At 46.3% G+C, this 21,615-nt stretch overlaps 1 protein-coding gene across 3 annotated transcripts in view; it reads left to right on the plus strand.

The window, feature by feature from the left end:
* Window positions 1-21,615, plus strand: part of STAB1 (stabilin 1) — a 128,318-nt gene that overhangs the window by 98,462 nt on the left and 8,241 nt on the right. For all 3 annotated transcript variants that reach the window (XM_030569075.1, XM_030569074.1, XM_030569076.1), the window contains 20 exons: window positions 206-352; window positions 832-969; window positions 1,414-1,473; window positions 1,585-1,761; window positions 3,457-3,543; window positions 6,905-7,051; window positions 7,268-7,333; window positions 9,587-9,815; window positions 10,511-10,660; window positions 11,932-12,036; window positions 13,294-13,401; window positions 14,010-14,203; window positions 15,216-15,360; window positions 16,220-16,353; window positions 17,049-17,214; window positions 17,715-17,821; window positions 18,168-18,287; window positions 18,581-18,733; window positions 18,852-18,962; window positions 20,556-20,702. In XM_030569075.1, coding sequence (XP_030424935.1) covers window positions 206-352; window positions 832-969; window positions 1,414-1,473; window positions 1,585-1,761; window positions 3,457-3,543; window positions 6,905-7,051; window positions 7,268-7,333; window positions 9,587-9,815; window positions 10,511-10,660; window positions 11,932-12,036; window positions 13,294-13,401; window positions 14,010-14,203; window positions 15,216-15,360; window positions 16,220-16,353; window positions 17,049-17,214; window positions 17,715-17,821; window positions 18,168-18,287; window positions 18,581-18,733; window positions 18,852-18,962; window positions 20,556-20,702 — 2,691 coding nt within the window. The remainder of the gene's footprint in view (window positions 1-205; window positions 353-831; window positions 970-1,413; window positions 1,474-1,584; window positions 1,762-3,456; window positions 3,544-6,904; window positions 7,052-7,267; window positions 7,334-9,586; window positions 9,816-10,510; window positions 10,661-11,931; window positions 12,037-13,293; window positions 13,402-14,009; window positions 14,204-15,215; window positions 15,361-16,219; window positions 16,354-17,048; window positions 17,215-17,714; window positions 17,822-18,167; window positions 18,288-18,580; window positions 18,734-18,851; window positions 18,963-20,555; window positions 20,703-21,615) is intronic.

The following is a 21,615-nucleotide window of genomic DNA, read 5'->3' on the forward strand; positions in this document are numbered from 1 at the left end:
GAATATAACCCCATAATTCAGCTACCTGTGATCCATTTTACGTGTATTGGATCAGGACTTGGCTTTCAGCAAGGAATAATGGTTAAGGGTTGGTAGAGCAAAAAACTCATCATATTCCCTGTCATTTTAGTCATTTGCTAAAGTAATCACTTCCAGAAATGTCCTAACATGATAGTTTGTTGTATTTCCAATTTCCTCTCTTCAGTTCAGTGAATGGACGAACAAAAGCCTCATCAAAGATTTGCTTCGCTATCACATAGTGAGTTGTCAGAAACTGCTGGCCAGCGAACTGGAGACACACAAGTCCATCACGGCTTTGTCAGGACACAGAATAAGGATTATGATGAAAGAGGTAGTTGTCCGTCATGATTAGAGGTCCGTGTCTGTCACAGAATCCGTGACTTTCCGTGACCTCTGTGACTTCTACAAGGGCCAATGTGGCTGACCCCGGAACCAGCTGCTCAGGTGAGGCCCTGGGACAGCCACACCAGCTGCTGCTCCAGTGGCCCCCAGCAGTGGTCCAGGGGCAGCTAGAGTAGCCATAGTCCATGGCTCTGGGCAGTGGTGGCCCCTGGTTCTCCTGCCCAGCGCCGCCGTCCCCCTCTTTCCCCAGATTTAATCACAGGTATTTTTAGTACAAGTCATGGACAGGTCACAGGCTGTGAATTTTTGTTTATTGCTCATGACCTGTCCATGACTTTAACTAAAAATACCTGAGAGCTAGCACCTTTCATCTAGAAGGATTCCACAGCATTCTGCAGATGAGCTACAGGGGCAGGTCACATCTCACTGGAAATCTGCATTCACTGTATTGTGTCCCTTCTTCTGCAGAATAGCGTGCATCTAAATGAGGAGGCAACGATCATCACCAGTGACATTGTTGGCAAGAATGGGGTGATCCATATCATTGACAAGATTTTAATCCCAGCAGATTTGCAGAGTGAGAACATTTCTTCCCATTTAACACAGGTATGTGTGAAACAAAACCATTTTAATGAATGATCATCACCCTGAGATTTTTCTCCAACCCCAGAGTGAATGGTAGTGTAGCGAATGAGTAATACTGCTACAGATTTCTTAGGCACAAGGTTACTGTACTCTAGGAATTTCATTTATCAGTAGTGCATGGGGTGGTTTAAGCATAAAGAGGTTACACTGTGGAGCCAGCTGTGCTCATGGTACATGTGGATGTGAGTTGGCGAGGAGGAAGCTAGGATCTATCCATGCAGGCCGGTGATAGGACAAACCTGACAAGTAGAGATGTGCGCAGATTGCTTTTTACATCACTAGGTAAAGCCTCTCTTGCATACTTGGCTCTGGGAATTGACTGAATTTGCTCATTTATTAGGAACTCTAGTAAGTGAAACAAGCTCTCACTTTTTGTAATGGTTTTGTTTAATTTTTATTTTCTAGCAAAGCATCACTGAGGTGGCAGAAGCATATGGCTACAAAATCTACAGCAAACTACTGAGGGTAAATGGTTTGAATTCCCTAGGAAGACTGTCTAGTTCTGGGCTATGTGGATCCTTCATGCAGACACTGTATGTATTTGTTGTTTCCATGTTGTCTTATGTCTCTGGACAGGAAGCAGAACTGCTATCTCTGGTTAACAACTCTGCTCACAGACCCTTCACCATGCTGTGGCCTACTGATGCTGTATTTAATGCCCTGCCTAAGAAGATGCAATCGTGGTTGTACAATAAAGACCACAGGGACAAGCTGGCAGCCTATCTCAAAATGCACATGATTAGGGATATGAAGGTAAAAGGCTCAAGCCACCTGAATTTCTTTTTAAATCAGCCAAGTACTTATCATGGTCTAGGTAGTGCATCATTGATTGCCACGTCAGTGTGATGGGAGGCACAGGTATTTTGGCACCCCAGGGAGGAGACTCTGAAACCTACTCAGGAGTCCCTAGGAGGAGTTCCTGCCAAACAAGCCAATGGCCTGGGATAACAAGGGTTAATTCCCAGCTCAAAAGCAGCTCCGAGAGGTCCCACCAGGTGTAAGCGAGTTAAATGCAGCTGAGCCTGCATACGCTCAACATCACAAAAGAAGCACAGGCTCCTCTATAGGAAAGAGAGACCCATACTAGGGTATTGACACATTTTCATTTAGAAGGTGCCAAATTCCATTCATCACAGTTAGTGACCTCATTCCTCATTGGCCAGTATTTAGACATCTGCCAGGCTTTCAGGAAAATGCCTGTGAATCCTAAAAACTGCATGGATTCATCCCTCCCCTACCCCCCCAAAAAAAGGGTTCTCCTGTTTTTTAAAATATGTGTCATCCAACCAGGTAGCAGAAACAAATCCTGTGTGACTTTGGCATCAAAGTCATAAATAGTCATGACACAAATAGGCAAAGTGAGGTTTGCAAACAGCCTGTAGTGTGAAAATTATTCCTCTCAGCTGTTTGACCAAATACTTTTTGCTGCCTCAAGCAAAAAAAAAAGGGGGGGGCACACGCCGGAGTGACAAAGCAGGAGGGGAAAAAAAACACTGCGCGGCTGGACTGGTAATGCGGGGGAGAACAAAACTAAAACGGCACAGCTGGACCGGCAAATGGGGGGGAGGGGAACAACAGCTTGGCCGGCAAAGCAGGGGAAAAAACAAAATAAAAAAAACCTACAGGGCGGCCGGAGCCAAGGTGCAGGGGTGCTGCAGAGTGCGCGCCCGGTCTAGCGGCGGGAGCGAGGGGGGAGAGAGAGCAGGGGGGCAGCCAGCGCTTCAGCGGGGCGCTCACCACGTGGCCCCGACCGCCGTGCCGCCTGCCAGGAGGACTCTGCACCGCTCTGGTCAGCAGGGAGGGAAGGACGCGGGCTGCCCTGCAGACTTTGCTGCAGGGCGCTCCCCTCCTGTGCGCCACCGCCCCCTACAGGGCTGCCAGAGCAGCAAGCAAACAAACCAACAAAAAAGTGGCCTTGCCGCCCTAGGTGTGGACGGAATGCCGCCCTGTAGAATCTGCCGCCCCAAGCATGAGCTTGCTCGGCTGGTGCCTGGAGCCGGCCCTGTAACAAATACAGCTAAAGGAAACGAGGGTTGGTTTGTGAACCACTTACAAACCACTGAAGGGTCCAAAACCAAACTGATAATATTTAAGTAGTTCCAGTAGGGAATCAGTTTGCTTAGTGGCTAGACCACTGGACTGGGACTCAGAGGACCTGCATTCTATTCCCAGCTCTGCCACTGCGTTGGTGACCTGTTGGGTGACCTTGAGCAAATTACTTCACCTCTGTTCCTCAGTTTCCCCATTGTAAAGTAATTTGAGATCTACTATTGACAATTAGGGTATAAGAGCTAGGTATTATTCTATCCATATGTACCTGTGTTTTCATAAAGCTCTACTCAGGGTAGTGGCTGGAATTGTGTTTTCAAAGGGGAATCTTTTCTGACACACATATAAATCTTTAGTTTGCCTGACCTCATCCCTCATGTTACTTCTATCTGTCTTCAGGTTGTAGCTGGTAACCTGCCACATATTGCTTCTGTAAGGACCATGCATGGATCCACCATCTCATTCAGCTGCAGCAAGAGCAATGTCGTAAGTAACAGAGTCTTGGTTGTATATTTTTTTGTGGAACCAATATATAGAAGCAGTTGAGTTGTGACTGCTGCTACAGAAAGGGTCACCTGCAAGAACTGAACTTGGGTACTCCTCATCTAAAAGCATGAGTGTCAACTTTCTGAGCTAAAGGATCAGTTCTGACTGGTGTACACACTTACAAACCTCTTTATCTGTTTTAGCCACTAGGGGGAAGCAAAGACCCACACAGTTATTCATGTAGGTTGTAATTGAATGGTGAGTGGGTACTAAGTGTACAGTGCATGTGTGTGCACTCAAGCAACTGCAATGTACTAGGGGTAGCAGAAGGGATATCTTTTATTAAGCAGATGTTTCAAAAACCTTGGAGAGTTAATGCTGTTTTATACAGAACAGGTAATGGTGAGCTAAATTTAGACAGAAATATGTGAATGAAAATAGGGAGTGCTTTAAGAAGAGAGGGCCAAAAAGCCACAATTGCTCAATCAAGAAGGACAACAATTTTGGTTAAAAGTGCAGCTTGGGTTAGTGGGGAAGTGAAGGCAGCAGTTACAAATAAAAAAACAATATATAACAAATGGAAAAAAGGGGACTTAGATAACATAATTAGTATAAATTAGAAGTTGCGAAGTATCGAAAATTGATGAGACTCTAAAGATGTCAAGGAAAAATCCATGGCTGGCATAGCCAAGGACAATAAGAAGGAGCTTAAGTATATTAGGAATAAAAAAATCCTAACAATAGCATAGGCTGATTACTCGATAAAGAGGGTAAGATTGTTAATGACACAGAAAAAGCAAAAAGTGTTCAATTAATATTTCTCTTTTGTATTTGGAAAGAAGCAGAATAAAGTAGTCATATAATGTGAGGGTGAAGCCTGTTGAGTCTGTTAGGATCTAAGGAGGATGTTAAATAGCATCTACTAGCGTAAACATTTTTAAATCAGAAGGCTGGATAACTTGCACCTAAGAATCCTAAAAGAGTTGACTGTGGAGATCTCTGGCCTGTTGATGTTAATTTTTAATGAATCTTGGAATACCAAGGAAATTACAGAAGATTGGAAGGATGCTAATATTTTGCTAATATTCAAAAAGGACAAGCAGGATAACCCCATTAATTAGACTGTGAGTTTGTCACAGAGGTCATGGATTCAGTGACTTTCCATGACCTCTGTGACTTCTGCAGCGGCCAATGCACCTGGCTGAGGGGCAGCTCTATGGGGAATCATCAAATGGAGGTCTTTCTACTAGAGTTCAACAGGGATCAGAACGAGGCCTAATGCTACTGAATGTTTTCATGAGTGAAGTAAATATAAAATCACTGCTGATAAAATGTGCAGATGACACAATTGGTGAGGCGGTAAATAATGCTGATGACCGTCATATACAGAGTAAACTGGATCACTTAGTAAGCTTGGGCCTATTTAAATAAAATGCATTTTACAACCAAATGTAAGGTCATAAATCTAAGACTAAGGAATGCAGGCAATACCTACAGAATGGCAGACTGTATCCTGGAAAGCAATGACTGAAAAGGGTTAGGGGTTCATAGTGGACAAACAACTCAACATGAGCCCCCAGTGCGATGCTGTGGCAAACTTGGCTGTATAAACAGGAGAGTAGCAAGCTGGAGTAGGGAGATGGCTTTTTTCTCTGTATTTGGCATTGGCAAGACTGATGCTGGCCTACTGCATCCAGTTCTGGTGTCCATAATTTGTAAAGAATGTTGAAAAATTAGAGAGGGTGCAGAGAAGAGCAACAAAAATGATCCAAGAGCTGAAGAAAACGTCTTGCACTGGGAGATCTAAAGACACAATCTGTTTAGTTTATGCACAAGAAGTCATAGAGGTGACTTGATTACAGTGTATAACTATCTCCACGGGGAGAAAAATGTGAGCACTAAAGAGCTTTTAATCTCGCAGAGAAAGGCAATAACAAGAACCAGTGGCTGGATGCTGAAGCCAGACATATTTAAATTAGATATAAGGTACAGTTTTTTAATAGTGAGGATAATTAATCACTGCAACAAACTCACAAGAGGAATGATGAATTCTCCATCCCCTGATGTCCTCAAATCAAGACTGGATGCTTTCTGGAAGGCATGCTTTAGTCAGCGACACTGTACCCAAGGTCAGAATAGATGATAGAATGATCTTTTCTGGCCTTAAATTCTATGAATCTGTGGAATTTTGGTTTCTGATGAGTAAATTTTTCTGGCTCTTGTAAAAGTTTCACTGCTGGGTTTCGCCTCTTCTGAGCTTATGGGAAGCATTTATTGACACATTGTTTCTCAAAGGCAAGGGGCGTAGTAATTAGAAAAGTGGAACTGAGAGCCAAAAATTCTGGCTTTTAATTAGCTCCAGTAAAAAAAAAAAAAAAAATTGTCAACTTTTTTTAACAAAAGTTTTTTTTTTGACAAAACGGAAATTTTGCAAGAAAATATCCATTTTCATCATTTTTTTTCACGTTTTTATAGAAAAATTGATGGTGGTTTTTCAACAGCTGAAACCTCCCAAAAATCTATGAATATTTTCAATTAATATTTTTTGTAGAAAATAAAATACATTTTTTTTACTTTCTCTTAATCTTGGCTCTGCCGCCAACTTGCTGTGTGTAGCCACAATCAGATCTCTTAACCACTCTCTGTGTCTGCTTCCCATTAATCAAAATGGCTGCAATCATACTCTCACACAGGGAGTTTTATTGCAGTAGATAAATTTGATCCTCAGATAGGAGATGCTGTGCAAGTGCAAGGGGAAAAAAAGTTCTTGTTTAAAGTCCTGCAGGCCAGTGGGATTCCTTTGGTTGCCTACTTCGGGAGGTGGATTGGACCCTAATACATTACATGTGCTCTAGATCTGAGAAAGTGGTGTGGGTAGGGTTTTTTTTTTTTACTTAAGAAGTGGGCATAAAATTTTAATTATTCTCTCCCCTCCCCTCCAACCCCAATCCCAAATACTCAGGACAGACCACGTGCATGGAACATGGGACTTAATTGTTTAGGCTGAATTACATACAGCTCTGTGCAAGGCTCTCCAAACTTAAGCCCAAGGGTGGATTTGCACAGGCACCATGGGAATGGGTAGAGTGGCCAGGCAATATGTCCATCTCTTGTGCGCTACTGGCAGGGCCCAAATAGACCAACATGGAGGATCAGCACTTCCAGGGATTTAATACCTTGTGAAGGGGCAGCCTGTCCACATTACGGAATGAATTGCACCTGGCTTGGTTCCCCACAAAAAGCCCTGAGTGCTTGTGCTTTGTGTGAGCTGGGAGCTGCATTTTAGCCTCTCTGCACTGCTTAAAATAAGACCTGGCAGATGCTTTAGATCTGAGCAAGTCGTTCTCTTCCTTCTTTGCAGGGGGAGCTCTTGGTGGACAATGGCAATGCTAAGATTGTCCAGAGGCACATGGAGTTTGATGGGGGCATTGCCTATGGCATTGATCAGCTGTTGGAGCCCCCAAACCTGGGATCCCGCTGTGATGATTTCCTCTCTGTTGAGCTTAGGGTGAGTGCTTTGGCTCCTATAAATAATAAAGCGCCCAACACCCATTCAGATGTGCAGTCTGTGTAGTGCTACAATGCGCTGCAGCCTTTGAAAGCAAATCAGGATTATTAACAGGCTTGGATGTTGGGCAGGGTGGGCTCACCACCTCGTATTGCAGGCTGGTCTGTAAGGGACAGAGAAAGTAAGATGTGTGTGTTTTTTCTCCTCCCCGCTCAGGGTTCAGTTGAGAGCTGTGGTGTTTGTGGTTTCGAGCCTTCCTGTCCCGCTGGATCAGTTGAACGGGTAAAGTGTGCAGCTCTGTAAACTTACTGAGTCAGTCACTGCTTGTAGATTACTGTCTATGGCTCATTACAGCGCTTTAAGAGCATTCAAATAAATAACCACTGGAGTTGTGATCCCTGAGCCCCATGTGACTCTGCATGGGCCCCAGAGGTCTGCCAGTGTGGGGTCATTTACAGAAGCACAGCCATGCTATCTGTTCTTGGCTAGTGTCCCTCACTTCTTGTTTACACTGTAGGCTTTGAACCATTCAAGTTCAGCACCAGCATCTGCAGAACTCTAGGTTGCACTGCACATGATGATAATGCAGCCCTGTATTCAGAGCATGGCACACATGCTATCCTCTGGGATTGGTTGCCTCTCTTTTTCAACTACCCGCTCACAGTAACTCAGGCGCATGAATCAGCAAATGTGGCTATAAAAATGACCCCCAAAGTTTGGGGCAGAGGGCTGCATGGTGCCTTGGTGGAAAAGTGAGTGACAACACCAGTCTTTCACCTCTGGGTTCACACCCTGATGTGGGTATAAGTGTAGAAGGCAAAACGAAGCCCTCAGTACTTCACTCTTTTCATTCTGGTACCTATTTACGTTCTAGTGCCACACAGTTTTATATAGTTCTCAGTCAAGGGTGGCAGAAAGCTGGCCTAGCAGGTTCTGCTGCATGTCAGGATTTGAGGGTCCCTGGGATTAGGTTGGCAGAGCCATGTGGTGTCCCGGGTCCAGAATGGCAGGGGTTTGCATCCAGGCTGGAATGAGGTGCACTGGCAGATCTGGGGACAGCTACCTCTGCCTGCCACCTGCCCACTCAGTACCTGTGGCTGTGCTTTATCTCTTGCTTCCATTGACAGGACACTCATCTCCAATAACTTTCCAGACAGCTCTGTGGTTTGTGGAGGTTGCTGGTTTTAAATTCAGAGCTTAGTTGGGCAAGTTGCAAAGTGCGGGAGGAGGGAGGGGGCAGCGGCATTTCCTGTGCAGTGCCCATTAGCAGGAGCGTAGAAGGGAGAATGGGCTCCTAAGGGCACTGGGCTGGGATTTAGGAGACCTGGCTTCAATTTTCTTCTCTGCCACAGACTCCCTGTATTACCCTGAACAAGTCACTTAATCCTTGTGCCTCAGCTCCCCACCTGTACAATGGGGATCATTCCCTCCCTCGCAGTGGTGTCGGGAGGTGCTGAGTTGCTATGGGAGTGGGAGCCGTCTGCTAACATAGCCATACGTTTTCCCTCAAGCACCTAAATGGCCGTTAGATTTTTTGGCTGTTTCTTGTAGAGTCCAGCAATCTTTCTGCTGCTTTGGTGTCAGCCAGGAGTGCTGGGTTCAAACAGCAAAGGCTCTTTTATTGCTGGGTTAGCCGTTTAAACATTGGTATGGAAATTAAAGAGCAGTTCATCCTTCCAAGGACTAGAGCCTGGGTACTGTGATTTAACTCTAAAACCCAGGATCCCTGCTGCTTGGGACACTTTTTGTAAGAATTTGCCCTGGAAGCTTGGCCCGTATGCCAAGAGCCAACCATCATGTAGTGCATGTAATGACTGTCATTTTGGCCATCACTGGGGATTGAACGTGGGACTCCCTGAGTTAGGAGCATGAGGCTATACAGCTTGAACTAAAGTACTGATGCCCTTGGCTGGCACCTGCCAAGCCGCCTCCTCTCCTCTGTGCATGATGTCCAAAGGGAGACAGAGAACATACACTGAACAATGGAGTTACACATGCTGCACGCTGTCTAGCTGCTGGCTTCCACCTCAGAGCTTGTTGTTCTTTGGTGAGGCAGCTGCAGACCTCTGGGATGACGGGCTACTTAAATCTGACATTACTGGTAAAGCGCAGCAGTAGGCTCCTGGGTATAGACTCGTACCTAGGATCATGCCAGCCTATTCACTCTGATCCTGGTGAGCCAACAAGTTTCACTTGACAGCTTGACCATTGATTGTTCCAAGCCAGATTCATTTTCTGCGTTGTCATGTACCACCACCCGCCCGATAGCCTGCAAACATGGATTTCCACCTCCACCTGCCCCACATCTTTTCTGTCCTTCATCCCTTCCCAACATTTGTAAGATGATTATTCAGAAAAGGGAATATGGGTAGCACCTCCCTCCAGTATGTCAGTTGGTTTTTAGTCGTATTGTAACAATTTTACTAATGTCCTTGGAGAAGATTCTCCCTTTAGTTAAGGGGTGAGGAAGTAGCTAGTTGGGACAGAACTTAGGATGTTGATGGTTTTGACCCACTGTTGTCATTTTCCCCACAGGGCAAAAGCCAGTCTTGCTTTTATTACTTGAATCCATTTTCCAGGCTCTCTCCTTTTTCACACCGCAACTATCTGTTATCAAGACCTCATTGGTACTCGTCAGTGTTCGATAGCGACGGTCGCAGGTATTCTCTTCGGAGATCCCTGACAAAAGGGTGCAAGAGAGTCTGTTTCTCCACCAGCTGGGTACCGCAGTGCTGTGCAAACCATTATGGAAGAGACTGTCATGGTGAGAAATCTGCACTGGCCTGGCACAAAGGAGTTCTTTTCTCTTGTCACAATAAGGTGTCCTCTTAGCCAGATGGTGGTGCCTACTCATAGAAGCTCCTTTGAAGGGTCACCGTGAAGGCTGGTGGCTGTCACATTTTTGTCATAGTTTTTCTGTGTGTGCAGTTTTTTTTAGCCCTTATGTTGCAAAGATAATCTTATGGTGACCAATGCAGTGCTGTCTTCGTGTTATCCCAACCAATAGTGCTGCTGCCGCCAGTTCCTTTTCTTTATATAAAGCAAGTTAGGAGTGTCAGGAGACATGCAATAGCGAAACGAGATCTGATCTCATTTTTGTATGAAAGTCATGGCGAGGGGTTATTCCCATAGACGTTTTGCCAGGCATTACAGTGTCTGTGGGAATATCCCTTCCACGCACCTCACCAGGACTTTGGTAGGAGAACCTGAGGCAACCCTTCAGGAATCCATCCCAAGGGTGAGGTGAGAGCCAGTGGATGCTGGGACACCAAAGCAGTGATGGTGAGTCTGGGGTGTAGACTGGGAATGCTAGCTCTATCCAGTAAACCCACCAAATTCACTCTCTTTACCAGTTAACCAAGTTTTTTATGAGTAGTTTTCCCTGCCTCCAGGAAAAGCAGGAACCTTTTCTCGCCTGGTGTCCGGTTTGGGTAACTTATTGAGGCTCTCTGTTTTCAGTCTGCCCAGGAGGGCTGGAGGCTCCCTGCAGTAACCGTGGTACTTGTGATGATAGGATCAATGGATCAGGACGATGCAACTGCACCGAGGCTTTCATTGGGACAGCTTGTGAACTGTGCGCGCCAGGCAGATACGGGCCGGACTGCCAAGGTACAGACACACAAACAGATAACCGTAAATGACAGTGATGTGTGCGCACATCATATTGGTTCGTGCAATACACTGACCAGACTGTCAAGGATGGGATTAGTTCCTTTGACCTGACTGGGGATGATAGACTTTGGGTTAGATCATTTGACAGACCTGGGGTTAGAGGAGCAGTTTGGATAGCGATGATGACTGTTTGATCTGTAATGCGTTGTGCTCCAAGTGGAATATTAAAGGGTAAGGAAAACCCCACAGAAACTCTGGGCTTATAGTGTGCTGTGGATTTAAACATCAGACAGGTCGTCAGATTATAGCTACTGTGGAGGGGAAGCTGCTCCCTTTCTTAATCCTTCGCCGCAGGACTCTGTCATCAAGCCAGTTGAATAACATTGGCTGCCACTTTTCCTGAGGTGTAAGAGGCTGGGCTGTGATGTACATGAGGCAGTTCAAGGCCAGGCCGAGTACACTTACTTCAGTTTTATAATTCACTGATGCTGAGGCCTTTAGGTGTAAGATGCTCTCTCTTCCCCACTTGGTGCAGTTAAGCAGCTCCATCCATGTCAGTGAGAGTTAAGCATGTGCTTTGAGGTGTGAATGGGCCTGTAATCAGACAGACTCCTAATTAGAGCTGCCATGTGTCCTGAATTGGATGGGCTTGTGAGGCATTGGGGCCCCCAGCAGTCTCTTTCAGGGTCAGTGCTATATCATGCTGCTGCGTCATGACATGTCCTGATGTGCTGTGTCAGGCCAAGAGGAAGACAAGACCAGGTTAAGAAGCATGAAACCTAAACACTTTCCCTAGGTTAGGTATTCAGTGTGTGGGATACATGAGCATGGGAGAAAGTTTCAAAGGATTCACTGACCAGGGAATTTTGAGTAAGTGACACAAGCCGCCAAGAGGAGGAAAAAGGAAGCAAGGGCATTTGCCAGAGGGCTACAGAGCAGAGAAGGGAAGGAATCCCTCCAGGTGTGGTTAAGCAAAGTTTGCTTGGTCCATCACTAGTCAATGCCCTGAACCTAGCACAGACGGGTGTTGGGGGAGAGGCCATGGACACCAGCACAAGCAGAGGGAGTTGGTGGCTGCAATTTTACAATTGCACAGACTTGCGGTAATCACCGGTACAAAATTCTGCACGCACAATTCTAAAAGTCCATGCCTACAAAGAGCCCTCATGTAGCCATATGCCAAAATCCCCCTTCCATTGCTACATTTCCCTTCTCAAGGTGGATCAACTAACACCTGTGTTCTTCTCTTCCTGTCTGTCACTTTGCAGAGTGTAAGTGCACAGAGAATGGGATGTGTAATGAAGGACTGAATGGGGATGGAATCTGTTTCTGCACTGAGGAATGGACAGGAGAGCGCTGCGAAACCAAACTAGGTAACATACACGAGTCTACAGGTGAAACCCCCAAGTATCGTTCCTTCCCAAGGGCAGGTGGTTCTGTGAATGGGCACCTGTATCATAAGTCACATGTTGTCTTTTATTTCATCAGTATCAAAGTTCTCTCTGTCCTGTCAGGTTTGTTTTGTACGCATGAGCCCATCTGTTGCTCTTATTTTTACAGCATCCAGACACGTTGCTGCTCTAGTTGCTCAGCTGGCAGAATTGGACATAGTGAGAGGCACCATGTGGAGAGAGGGGCAGGGAATTCATGATCTGGGGTTATTAAGGAGCAGAACCTGGTGCACCAGAATGTGTGGCAACCTTAGCCAAACAATCTCTGCCATACACTGCTAAAGTGAGAACAGCACTGAGCTGCCACTGGAACAACCCTTCCCTTTGGAGCATCTTTGCTCCTTATAATGTTCTCATGAAGAGCTCTGAAATGGGACAGGTAATGTGATTGTTCAGTGCTGAGTGGGAATTCAAGGCTGGATCCTGATGGGTGCTGAGCACCATCAATTCACAATGAAGCCCTTGAGAGTTGTGGGGGCTCTGCACCTCTCAAAATCAGGCCCTGAATTATTATACTGCATAGGGCCCTAACTCTGCAGAGACTAAGGCAGACTCGATCCTGCTCCAATCTGCGTCAAAGAAGAGGAATATTTTTTCTTGTATCTTGGGAACGCCTTGATCTAAAGAACCCAAATGTGCCTCCTGAGGCCTGCCCTGAGATCATGTCCAAGATGATCTGAGCAGGCAAATGGTTTCAAAAATACTTGGAAAAGTTGGCTTTTTAAAACAGAATGCTGGTCTCCAATGGAGACCTGGGCTGGCCCATAACAACATCCGAGGAGTTGGCAACTAGGGTTGGAACAAAGATACAGGAAGTTAGGTTGTGAATGAGTCGGAGAGTTCTCATTTTTATTTAAATTGAGCACGAGGGAGGGTTTAGGCAGCCTGGGGGGTGAAGGGCACTGATGGGGAGCCAGAAATGGGGGCGAGCAGGAGGAGTGAGGTGGACTGGAAAGAGGGACGTTGCTCCAGGCCAAGGGATCAGCAGGCCAAAGAGTATGAAAGTCACAGTGGGAGGAGGGAGGAACTAGGCATGGAGACCAGCCTCAGCTTGAGGTAGGGAGTGGCAGGAGATGCAGGATGGAGTGGGAGGGTGGAGCATATACTGCAGCAGGACTTAGAGATGTGTCTGCATGCAGAGTGCAACCTACTGATTTGCATGGCTTGTTCTGTGTCTAGCTGCAACACCGGTGTGTTCCCCAGCTTGCCACCCCAATGCCTCCTGCCGAGCTGAGAATATCTGTGAATGCAACTTACATTATGAAGGAGATGGCAGAACTTGCACAGGTACAGGTGGAGCATATGACCTGGGCCTGAGCTGGGCAATCTCTAGTGTTCTGACAAATGTGGAGATGTGGGTAGTTTGGAGAATGAAGAAAAATGGAGGTGGTACCAGCATCAGAAAGATGGGGAAAATAACATACTCCTCTAATCATCCAGAACTTCGTGGAATGATGCAGGTGCTTCATATTTAAATAGCACAGTGCAGAACATTATCAACCAATCAGTATTTAGGCTTGAGATTTTTCAAATCTGCCTAAGGGATTTGGATGCATAATTTCATCTCAGCCTTAATTTACATGATCTGTTTCTATTTTAATCTACAGGGAATGCCATTAATAAATACCAGCCCCTGTATCCATTACAGTGCAATATTCCTATTCCTGCCAGGCATGCTGTAGTATACAGCTACTCTCTCATTGCACCCACTGCCATTAGTTTGCTAATATGTAATTGTGGTATGGAAAGACCAAAAAGGTATTTGTGAATGAAGATTGATCCATGAAGGACTCTCCGGAAGTCACATCGGGGACTGTCCTACAAACAAGGGCTGGAGGATCATGCTGTTGTAAAGCCTGCCGAGTTAAAAGGCTGAACTGTCTTTCTTGCCTTAGTGATTGATCAGTGCCGGGATGACAATGGAGGGTGCAGTGAGCATGCCAACTGCACTCAGGTGGGTGTTCACCTCTCTTGTACCTGCCTTCTGGATTACCAAGGAGATGGCTACGTCTGCAGCCCCATAGACAGGTGTGCGGATGGCAGGAATGGAGACTGCAGCGAGCACGCCTTGTGCATCAGCACTGGGCCAGTAAGTATGTCATGAACACGAAAGGCATTTGGCTGCCCTGCCCATGTTGTGGGAACAGCATTGAGATGGATGAGGAACACTGGCACCACCACACAGGTGCAATGGCAGCAACTAGTCTACGTGGCAAGAGCCATGAGCAATAGCTTTCTAGTCAATGCTTCCCCAGCCATTCAACCCCCCTGACTCCCCAGGGCGCTCTTGTCACCAGGTGCCATACTCCAAAGGTTGAGGAAGCCTGACTTGCTGCTAGCTTTCAGGGGTTCTCTGCTTAAAGTGAACCCTGTTTCCTAGAGTGTGGGGGGAACACTAACGGCAACATAGAATGGTGTGAGGGACCTTCTGTGGGAAAGGGCAAAAGCTGCCCCCTCCTCTGCAGTGGCACCAGCTCTCTTGCAGAGGGAGACAGGACTGGGAGAGCCCATGAAGGCGGGAGGGTGTGTGTGTCACAGCTGTGCCATAGAGCTCTGCTCCGTACAGGGCAGCATGCAGGGAGGATTTGGAAGAAGGCATGGGGCAGTGCTACACAATTCTGCTTCCTGTCTCCCTCCCCTAATGAGAGGTGGGGGGGGGCAAGGGCCGTGGGTGTGACACCAGTTCTGTGGCAGGAGTGGCGGCCCCGGAGCTGCTTTGCAGTCCTGGGCAGGGGGAGGCGCATGATTTTTCCTTGCAAGTTTGACTGGACATAGGATTTGTCCCCTGCAATTTTGATCCCATCCCCTCTCTGGGATAAAGCCACCACATTTGGAGTATATTCCACTGGGTCACCTTGTGACATTGCAATTGTGGCCTCAGGTGGCACCGCCAGGTCATGTCACTTCCCAGGCCCGGGGAAGAGCTCAGCCTGGGTTTGCAAGACAGGAGGTTGTCCTGTTACGGTCAAACCCAGCCCAGAAATTTCAGTATGGTCAGCAACCCCATTGCTAGAACCAGCCAGGCCTCAGCAGGAGATCACGGGGTGCCCGAGCGCTGGGACTGGCCTCCCTAGTGCCCTGTGGGTTCCTTTGTGTTGCAGAATGCTCGGAAGTGTGAGTGCAAAGCAGGTTATGTTGGCAATGGAATCCAGTGCCTGGAGGAAGCTGTGCCACCCACCAACCGCTGCCTGGAAGAGAATGGGTACTGCCACCCTGAGGCCATTTGCACTGATCTGCACTTTCAGGGTATGAGTCCTTGTTGTCACCACTTTCCTCTTCAGAGAACAGGAGTTGGGGAGGCAGAGGCTGTGCTGTCACCGCTTATTTCAGATCACCCTGCCCAGAGATGGGTAGCCTCTGTTTTCCGGCCCCAGGCTCTATCAGACATAAAGCCTGTTTCCTCTCCTGAGATTTCTACCTCAGACCCAGTGGGGGTTCAAGGGTCCCATAAAACTCCCAATCTCTTGCCTCTGTCAGTTGTTAATGTGTAAAATCTCACAAGTTAAACAAGGCCAGACTGCTTGGAGGAGACTCTAAGAAAAGCCCTCGTGCAGCAGGAAGTAGTGGTGTTGGTTCAGTAGATGGTGCTGGTCCCTCTGAGTCTAGGGTGAGTTAATAACTAGTATGGAGTTAAGGAGCACTGGTGCAGAATGGCTTCCATCCTCCCCGCCCCCCAGAAGTGGCTGCATTTTAATGATAAATAACCCTGCTGCTATGTGTATATATCCTTTTAAAAAGTCAGAAGTAGATTAGGTCTGCAAGGTCAGACTCAGTGGTGTACATGGGCTGCTTGGCATTGCCAATGTGATGTCCAGCAGCTGCTGAATCTGGCCCTTGCTCTCTAGGTGTGAGAGTGAGAAACACACACACTTGTGTAGATAAGTATTTAGGATCTAGGTGAAAGGCACTATATAAATATATATTACGTTGGATCTTCAGATGCAGCCACCTTGCTGATTTGCAGGAATAATTGAATGGCAATAAAATTGTACCTGTGATTATTTTTGGATTCCAGATCACAGGGCTCTCTCCTAGTCAGGCCCTGAGCCTGTGTTTCTGGAGATCTCCCTGTGAAGTGACATGCACTGGCACTGCTGTTTTCCAGACAAAACCATTGGCGTGTTCCACCTCCAGTCACCAAGAGGGAAATACACCTTCACCTACGTGGAGGCTGAGGCTGCCTGCATGGCCGAAGATGCTGCTTTGGCCACTCTCCAGCAGCTCTCGGCAGCTCAGCAGGTAAAAGCAGTCACAGCTGAGCCTGCTCTTGTACCTCAATGGGCCTGAACGAGCCAGTCTGGTGATGGGCTCAGTGATCCCCCTCATTTTGGCACCTCTCCTTTGGGTTGGAATCCTGGCTTTAGCAGCAACGTGGGAAGCAACCCAGGGCAAGTGCTTTTTTATACAGGGTTCTGAGTGTCCATTACAGCAGCCAGGTACACCAGTCACATGGCCTTTGTCATGGCTGTTTCCCCTTCAAAGTGCCAGGTGCCTTGTGCTGCTTTTTCTGTGATGCGCGCTGAGGCTGTGTATGAGCCACAGTGCCCCAGAGCAGTGGGGCTGATGATGTGCTTTGATGGGATGGAAAAATGCCAGGCAAATGAACTGTAAGCTGTGGTGGTGTAGCCGTGTAGGTCCCAGGACATTAGAGACAAGGTTGGGGGAGGTAATAATTTTTATTGGACCAACTTATGTTCTCTCTCTCTTGCCCAGTAAAAGATGCTGCTTCATGCCAATGAAGCATCAGGCTTTTGTTTGCTAAGTAAAATGATGTCCTTCCAGGCTGGGCAGTGTATGAATTACAAGGGCAGGAGTATCTCCTTGATATAGGGCTTTCAGTAGAGAATACTAAAGTGAATGAGTGCCATTATAGAAACTGATTCATGGCTCATACAATCCTCTCTCTCACTGGGCAACTTCTTTTCCTATTGCAGATGGGTTTCCATCTGTGCTTAGTTGGTTGGCTCAGTAATGGTACCGCAGGATACCCGACCGTGTACCCGACTGCCAGCTGTGGCTCCAACCACGTTGGCATTGTGGATTATGGCTCCCGAAAAAACCTGACTGAGAGGTGGGATGCTTTCTGCTACAGAGCTAAAGGTATTGGCTCCCTTGGAATCTGCAGCAGGGAATGTGCTTGCACAAGTCTGCATCTCAAAGGCGTGTGTTATATCAAGAATTTATGCTCCTTTTGATTATACACACACCACAATGTCAAGGGGAAAAACCTACCCAACACATTTGCAATACACTGTCTCTCTCTCTCTAAACTCTACACTTTCCGGTTTCCACTACATTGGTTTATGCCCTGAACACTTATTAAACAACAAAGCACCAGAGATCTCAAAGTTCCATACAAAGACAGGTGTTTTGAGACTCCCTGTTACAGATGAAGAATCTAAGGCACTGGGAAGTTAAGTGAGCTGCCCAAGGTTATGCGGTGAAGAGAAGCCTGGTTTTTTGACTCTTAATCCAGAGCTCTGTCCATGGGACCACAGCTGCCTTCTGCATGGACAGAAATCCTAAGCAATAGTTCAGTGTATTTGTCTGAAGCGCTCATACCCAATCCTGTTCCTCTCACATCTTTCTTCCCTTTGCAGATGTGAGGTGTAATTGTAGAGATGGTTTCATTGGAGATGGCTACTCCTGCAGTGGAAATCTCCTGGCTGTGCTGGCTGAGCACTCCAACTTTTCAACCTTCTATTCCGTAAGTGCTGGTGCCACATTCCCTCTAGCCAGGGAAGTGGGAAGGGGCATGCTCCTTTGCAAACTGTCAGTAAAGCAAAGTAGTGACTAACAGGGAATTCCCAGACCCCAAAGGTTTGGAAAGGAAAATCATTGAACTGGAAGGCAAGAGTTCGCGCTCTCTGAAGTGCCATGTATAATGAGAGTATCAAACTGTTTCCTCTCATTGCCAGTTAACGTCTCTGCTATTCTAGCAAAGGTGGGGAGAATTCACATGACATCTCCTGGGTTCTGCTGGCCAGAATGTTCTGACAAACCCACAGCTTCAGACTGGCACTGAAGATTCTCTCTCTCTCTCCCTCCCCCAGATGTTACTGGATTACACCAACACCACGCAAGATGGACTTGAGTTCCTCAACTTCCTCTCCAATGACACCGCATATAAAACTCTCTTTGTACCCTTGAATTCTGGCTTTAGGGTCAATATGGTGAGAAAGCTGGAGAGAATACGGGCCACACACAATCTGTAGCCATTCGAATACGGTGCTGTTGCTTGCTTGGAGGAATAGGGTTTTATGTCTGAAGTGGGATTGTTCTGGCTCTCTTGCTTGGAATGCAAGAACTAGTCAGGTGCCTTGTCTACATTGCACTCTGAGAAGTCTTTCTCCATTGACTCACTGGACAGCATATAACTAAAATGTTGAAAGAGCAGAAAATGCCTGACTTATTTTCCCCCTGCTTTTGACTTTCTCCCCCTCATGTCTATGCTTCATTTTCTCAGACATTAACATGGGAGGAAGTGAAGCTCCATGTCTCCCTGAGTGATGTCTCCCTCTTGAGCTTCAATCTCACCAACGGTACCGTTATACCTTCCTGCTCTGGCTACAACCTTCTCATTGCTGATGCTCCCCTGCTGAATAGCACTCAACCCCCTGTAAGTATGTTGGGACAGTTCAGTACTCAGCCAGCTTCTCTTGGGTCTAGGTAATGGGTAGTGTTTTTCTAAAACATATTCACATTGAGTCCCTTAATATTGTTTCTTCTTGTGACAGGGTTCCAAAGTGGTTAATAATACTCTGATCGTACAGTGGGACATTCTGACCTTCAATGGAATCATTCATGCCATCGAGGAGCCACTTAGGATGCCTGTGCATCTGGCTCAGGCAAGTTGCTTGTTCAATTCCATTGAGAGATTAAATGGCAGATGTAAGGATACATGTTGGGTTCAGTTACTCTGCGTCAGAGCAGAACAAGTTCCATTCAATGCACTCACCAAGGAACCACTGTACCGCGATGTATGTCATTAAATAGAGTCCAGCCTGGCCATATTCTGGCCTGCTGCAGTGAAGAACTAGACTGGGGACACACAAGCTTAGGCTCCTACTCTTTGGGGTAGTTGTGATAGCTCGGTAAAGGGCAAAGTGCCCCCTTACAGGTAGGGCGCTTGCCTTAGAAGATGCTAGCATGTGGAATTTTATGAACAGACCTTTGTGTTAGTGTGTGTCCTCGTATAGCCAATACTAATGCATTCGGTATGGTGTAACGTGGCAGGAAATCCCAGTAAAGAAAACCAAGCATTATTTGGACACAAGGCTACAGCTGAGGCATGTGCAAGTGGCAAACTTGCTGGGCCTCCATTTCCTCAGTGGTAAAATGGGGATAATACTTTGCTACAGCACAAGTGTGTTGAACCTAAATTAAAGATCTTTGGGTGGACGCTGCTAGGTATTAATATACAACACGGGGATGAATTTAGTGTGAATGGCTCTGCATATTGTCAGTTACCCTTTAGTTATCCTGTAGTAGTTGCTATGTATAATGGGCTATACATACACATCAGAGAGTTCTTCTGACCTCAGATCATGTATGTTAGTTACCAACTACTCCCTCCTCCCTGCACAGAACTAATACCCGAGTGTTACACTTCCTGGCAAAGGTCTGTGCTCTGTTCCTACTAATCCCTCCTCTTCTCCTTGAACATTGCTGGAACAGGCATCCTATCTGCCTACCTGGTGCAGGTTTGCCTCCAATTCCCTGGCACAGCAGCCCTCCTCAGCCTGCTGTTTTGAGGGGCAGGAGGACCAGTTCAAAGACATGACATAATGTGGTACTTGTACATTTTTAGATGTCCAGTCATAGCAATGGCTATGCAAATAGTATAAAACATTGAGAACAGCATGAAGCAAACAAGTGGCACCAGTACAAAAACTTAGGCCCATGCTGTTAGGTAATCCAACGGATAGCACCAGTCTGAAAAATGCACTCTTTGTCCACCAGCCAACAACAAAGAGAGCTAGTCTCCTCTCATTCGGCCTATTGCTATGTGCCTTGAAAATTTAATAGTGCTGAGTTAAAGGCATGTCCCAAATCTGAAAAGGGAAGAGACCGTTTTGCTCTGTGATGATGTAAAATTGAGTGTAAGGTAACCAGTATAGTAATGATGAGATGCATCAGTATATGTATTATAGCTTCTTTTGAAACTTCCAGGCAGTAGTAGGATAGTGGATGAAATGTTTTATTCTTCTACATAGTTTCACGTCCAGTCTGAGCTGTGTGTCTGTGAGATGAGATATGATCAGGAATAACCTTAGCACACAGGGCAAACAAACTGCATAAATGTTGCAGGTAGCCAGCCCTCTATTTCACAGGTGTGAAAAAGTTTAGTTAACGCTTTTTAACACACAAGTTGTCTTTAAGACAGTTCTTCATTATATATTTTAACAAAGAGCTAAAACAACTTAGTGTCTCTTTTCCAGGTTACTAATGCTATGGAATCATCTCATCCTGTGACCACTGGGGTAACATCAGCTGTTGGTGTAGTGCTGCTGCTATTAGCTGTTGCTGGAGTGTCCTATTACTACCAAAAAATAAAAAACCCAGGATTCCAGTTCCACTACTTTCAGGTTTGGAGAAAAGTATATTCACTATATATTTAAAAAAAAAAACAACCAACCTTGCTACAGCTTCTCTCACCAAAGCACAAACCATTTCTGTTATCAGTACAGCAATGGTCATATGCACAAGAGCTCAAGCTGTTACAGTAGCCAAACTGGGTGCTACTATGCAGCTATGAACTCTTGTGGGGTTTTTTGCTTTCTGATGCATTTAAATAGCCTGCAGCTAAACTCTCACTGTTGGAGTCATATTTACATGTAACCTTTGGAATTTGCTTAATAGCGCCCCCATGAAAACATTCAGAAAGTTTTCTGAGGCATATTTCCATCTGTTACACTTGTTGTAAGGCTACTGCTTAGGATGTAGTTCTGGAAAAAGAACTTGGATGGAGAAGTGCTAAGAATTCTCATCTTTAAGGGCTTGTCTATATGGAGCAAATTCTTATACACATGTGAACTAACTGGCCACTGCTGACACACTCTAAAAGTTCCCTAGTGTGTGCCAGGAGGGTCGACGCAGGCTCGTTCGTGCGCATTACTGCACCATGTACACAAGCCTGAAGAGTTGGCTTGGGTGAGACACTCACCTACTTTTCATAAAAATTCTTAAACAGCATGGTAGGGGGAGGGATAGCTCAGTGGTTTGAGCATTGGCCTGCTAAACCCAGGGTTATAAGTTCAATCTTTAAGGGGGCCATTTAGGGATCTGGGGAGTGGTCCAACTAGATGACCACCTGAGGTCCCTTCCAACCCTGATATTCTGTGATTCTACAAGGAAATTTCTTAAGGTAAGACAGTCATTGCACAAGGGACATGGGAGAACAATTAATGCTACAATAAAGGAATTTGATGTAGTTGACCTTCCAGTTTATAGTGTGACAGTTTATGAAGGTGTTATTAGATCTAGGCCAAGTGCATAGGT

This window comes from Gopherus evgoodei, chromosome 7, assembly GCF_007399415.2.
Source record: "Gopherus evgoodei ecotype Sinaloan lineage chromosome 7, rGopEvg1_v1.p, whole genome shotgun sequence".
Lineage (NCBI taxonomy): Eukaryota > Metazoa > Chordata > Testudines > Testudinidae > Gopherus > Gopherus evgoodei.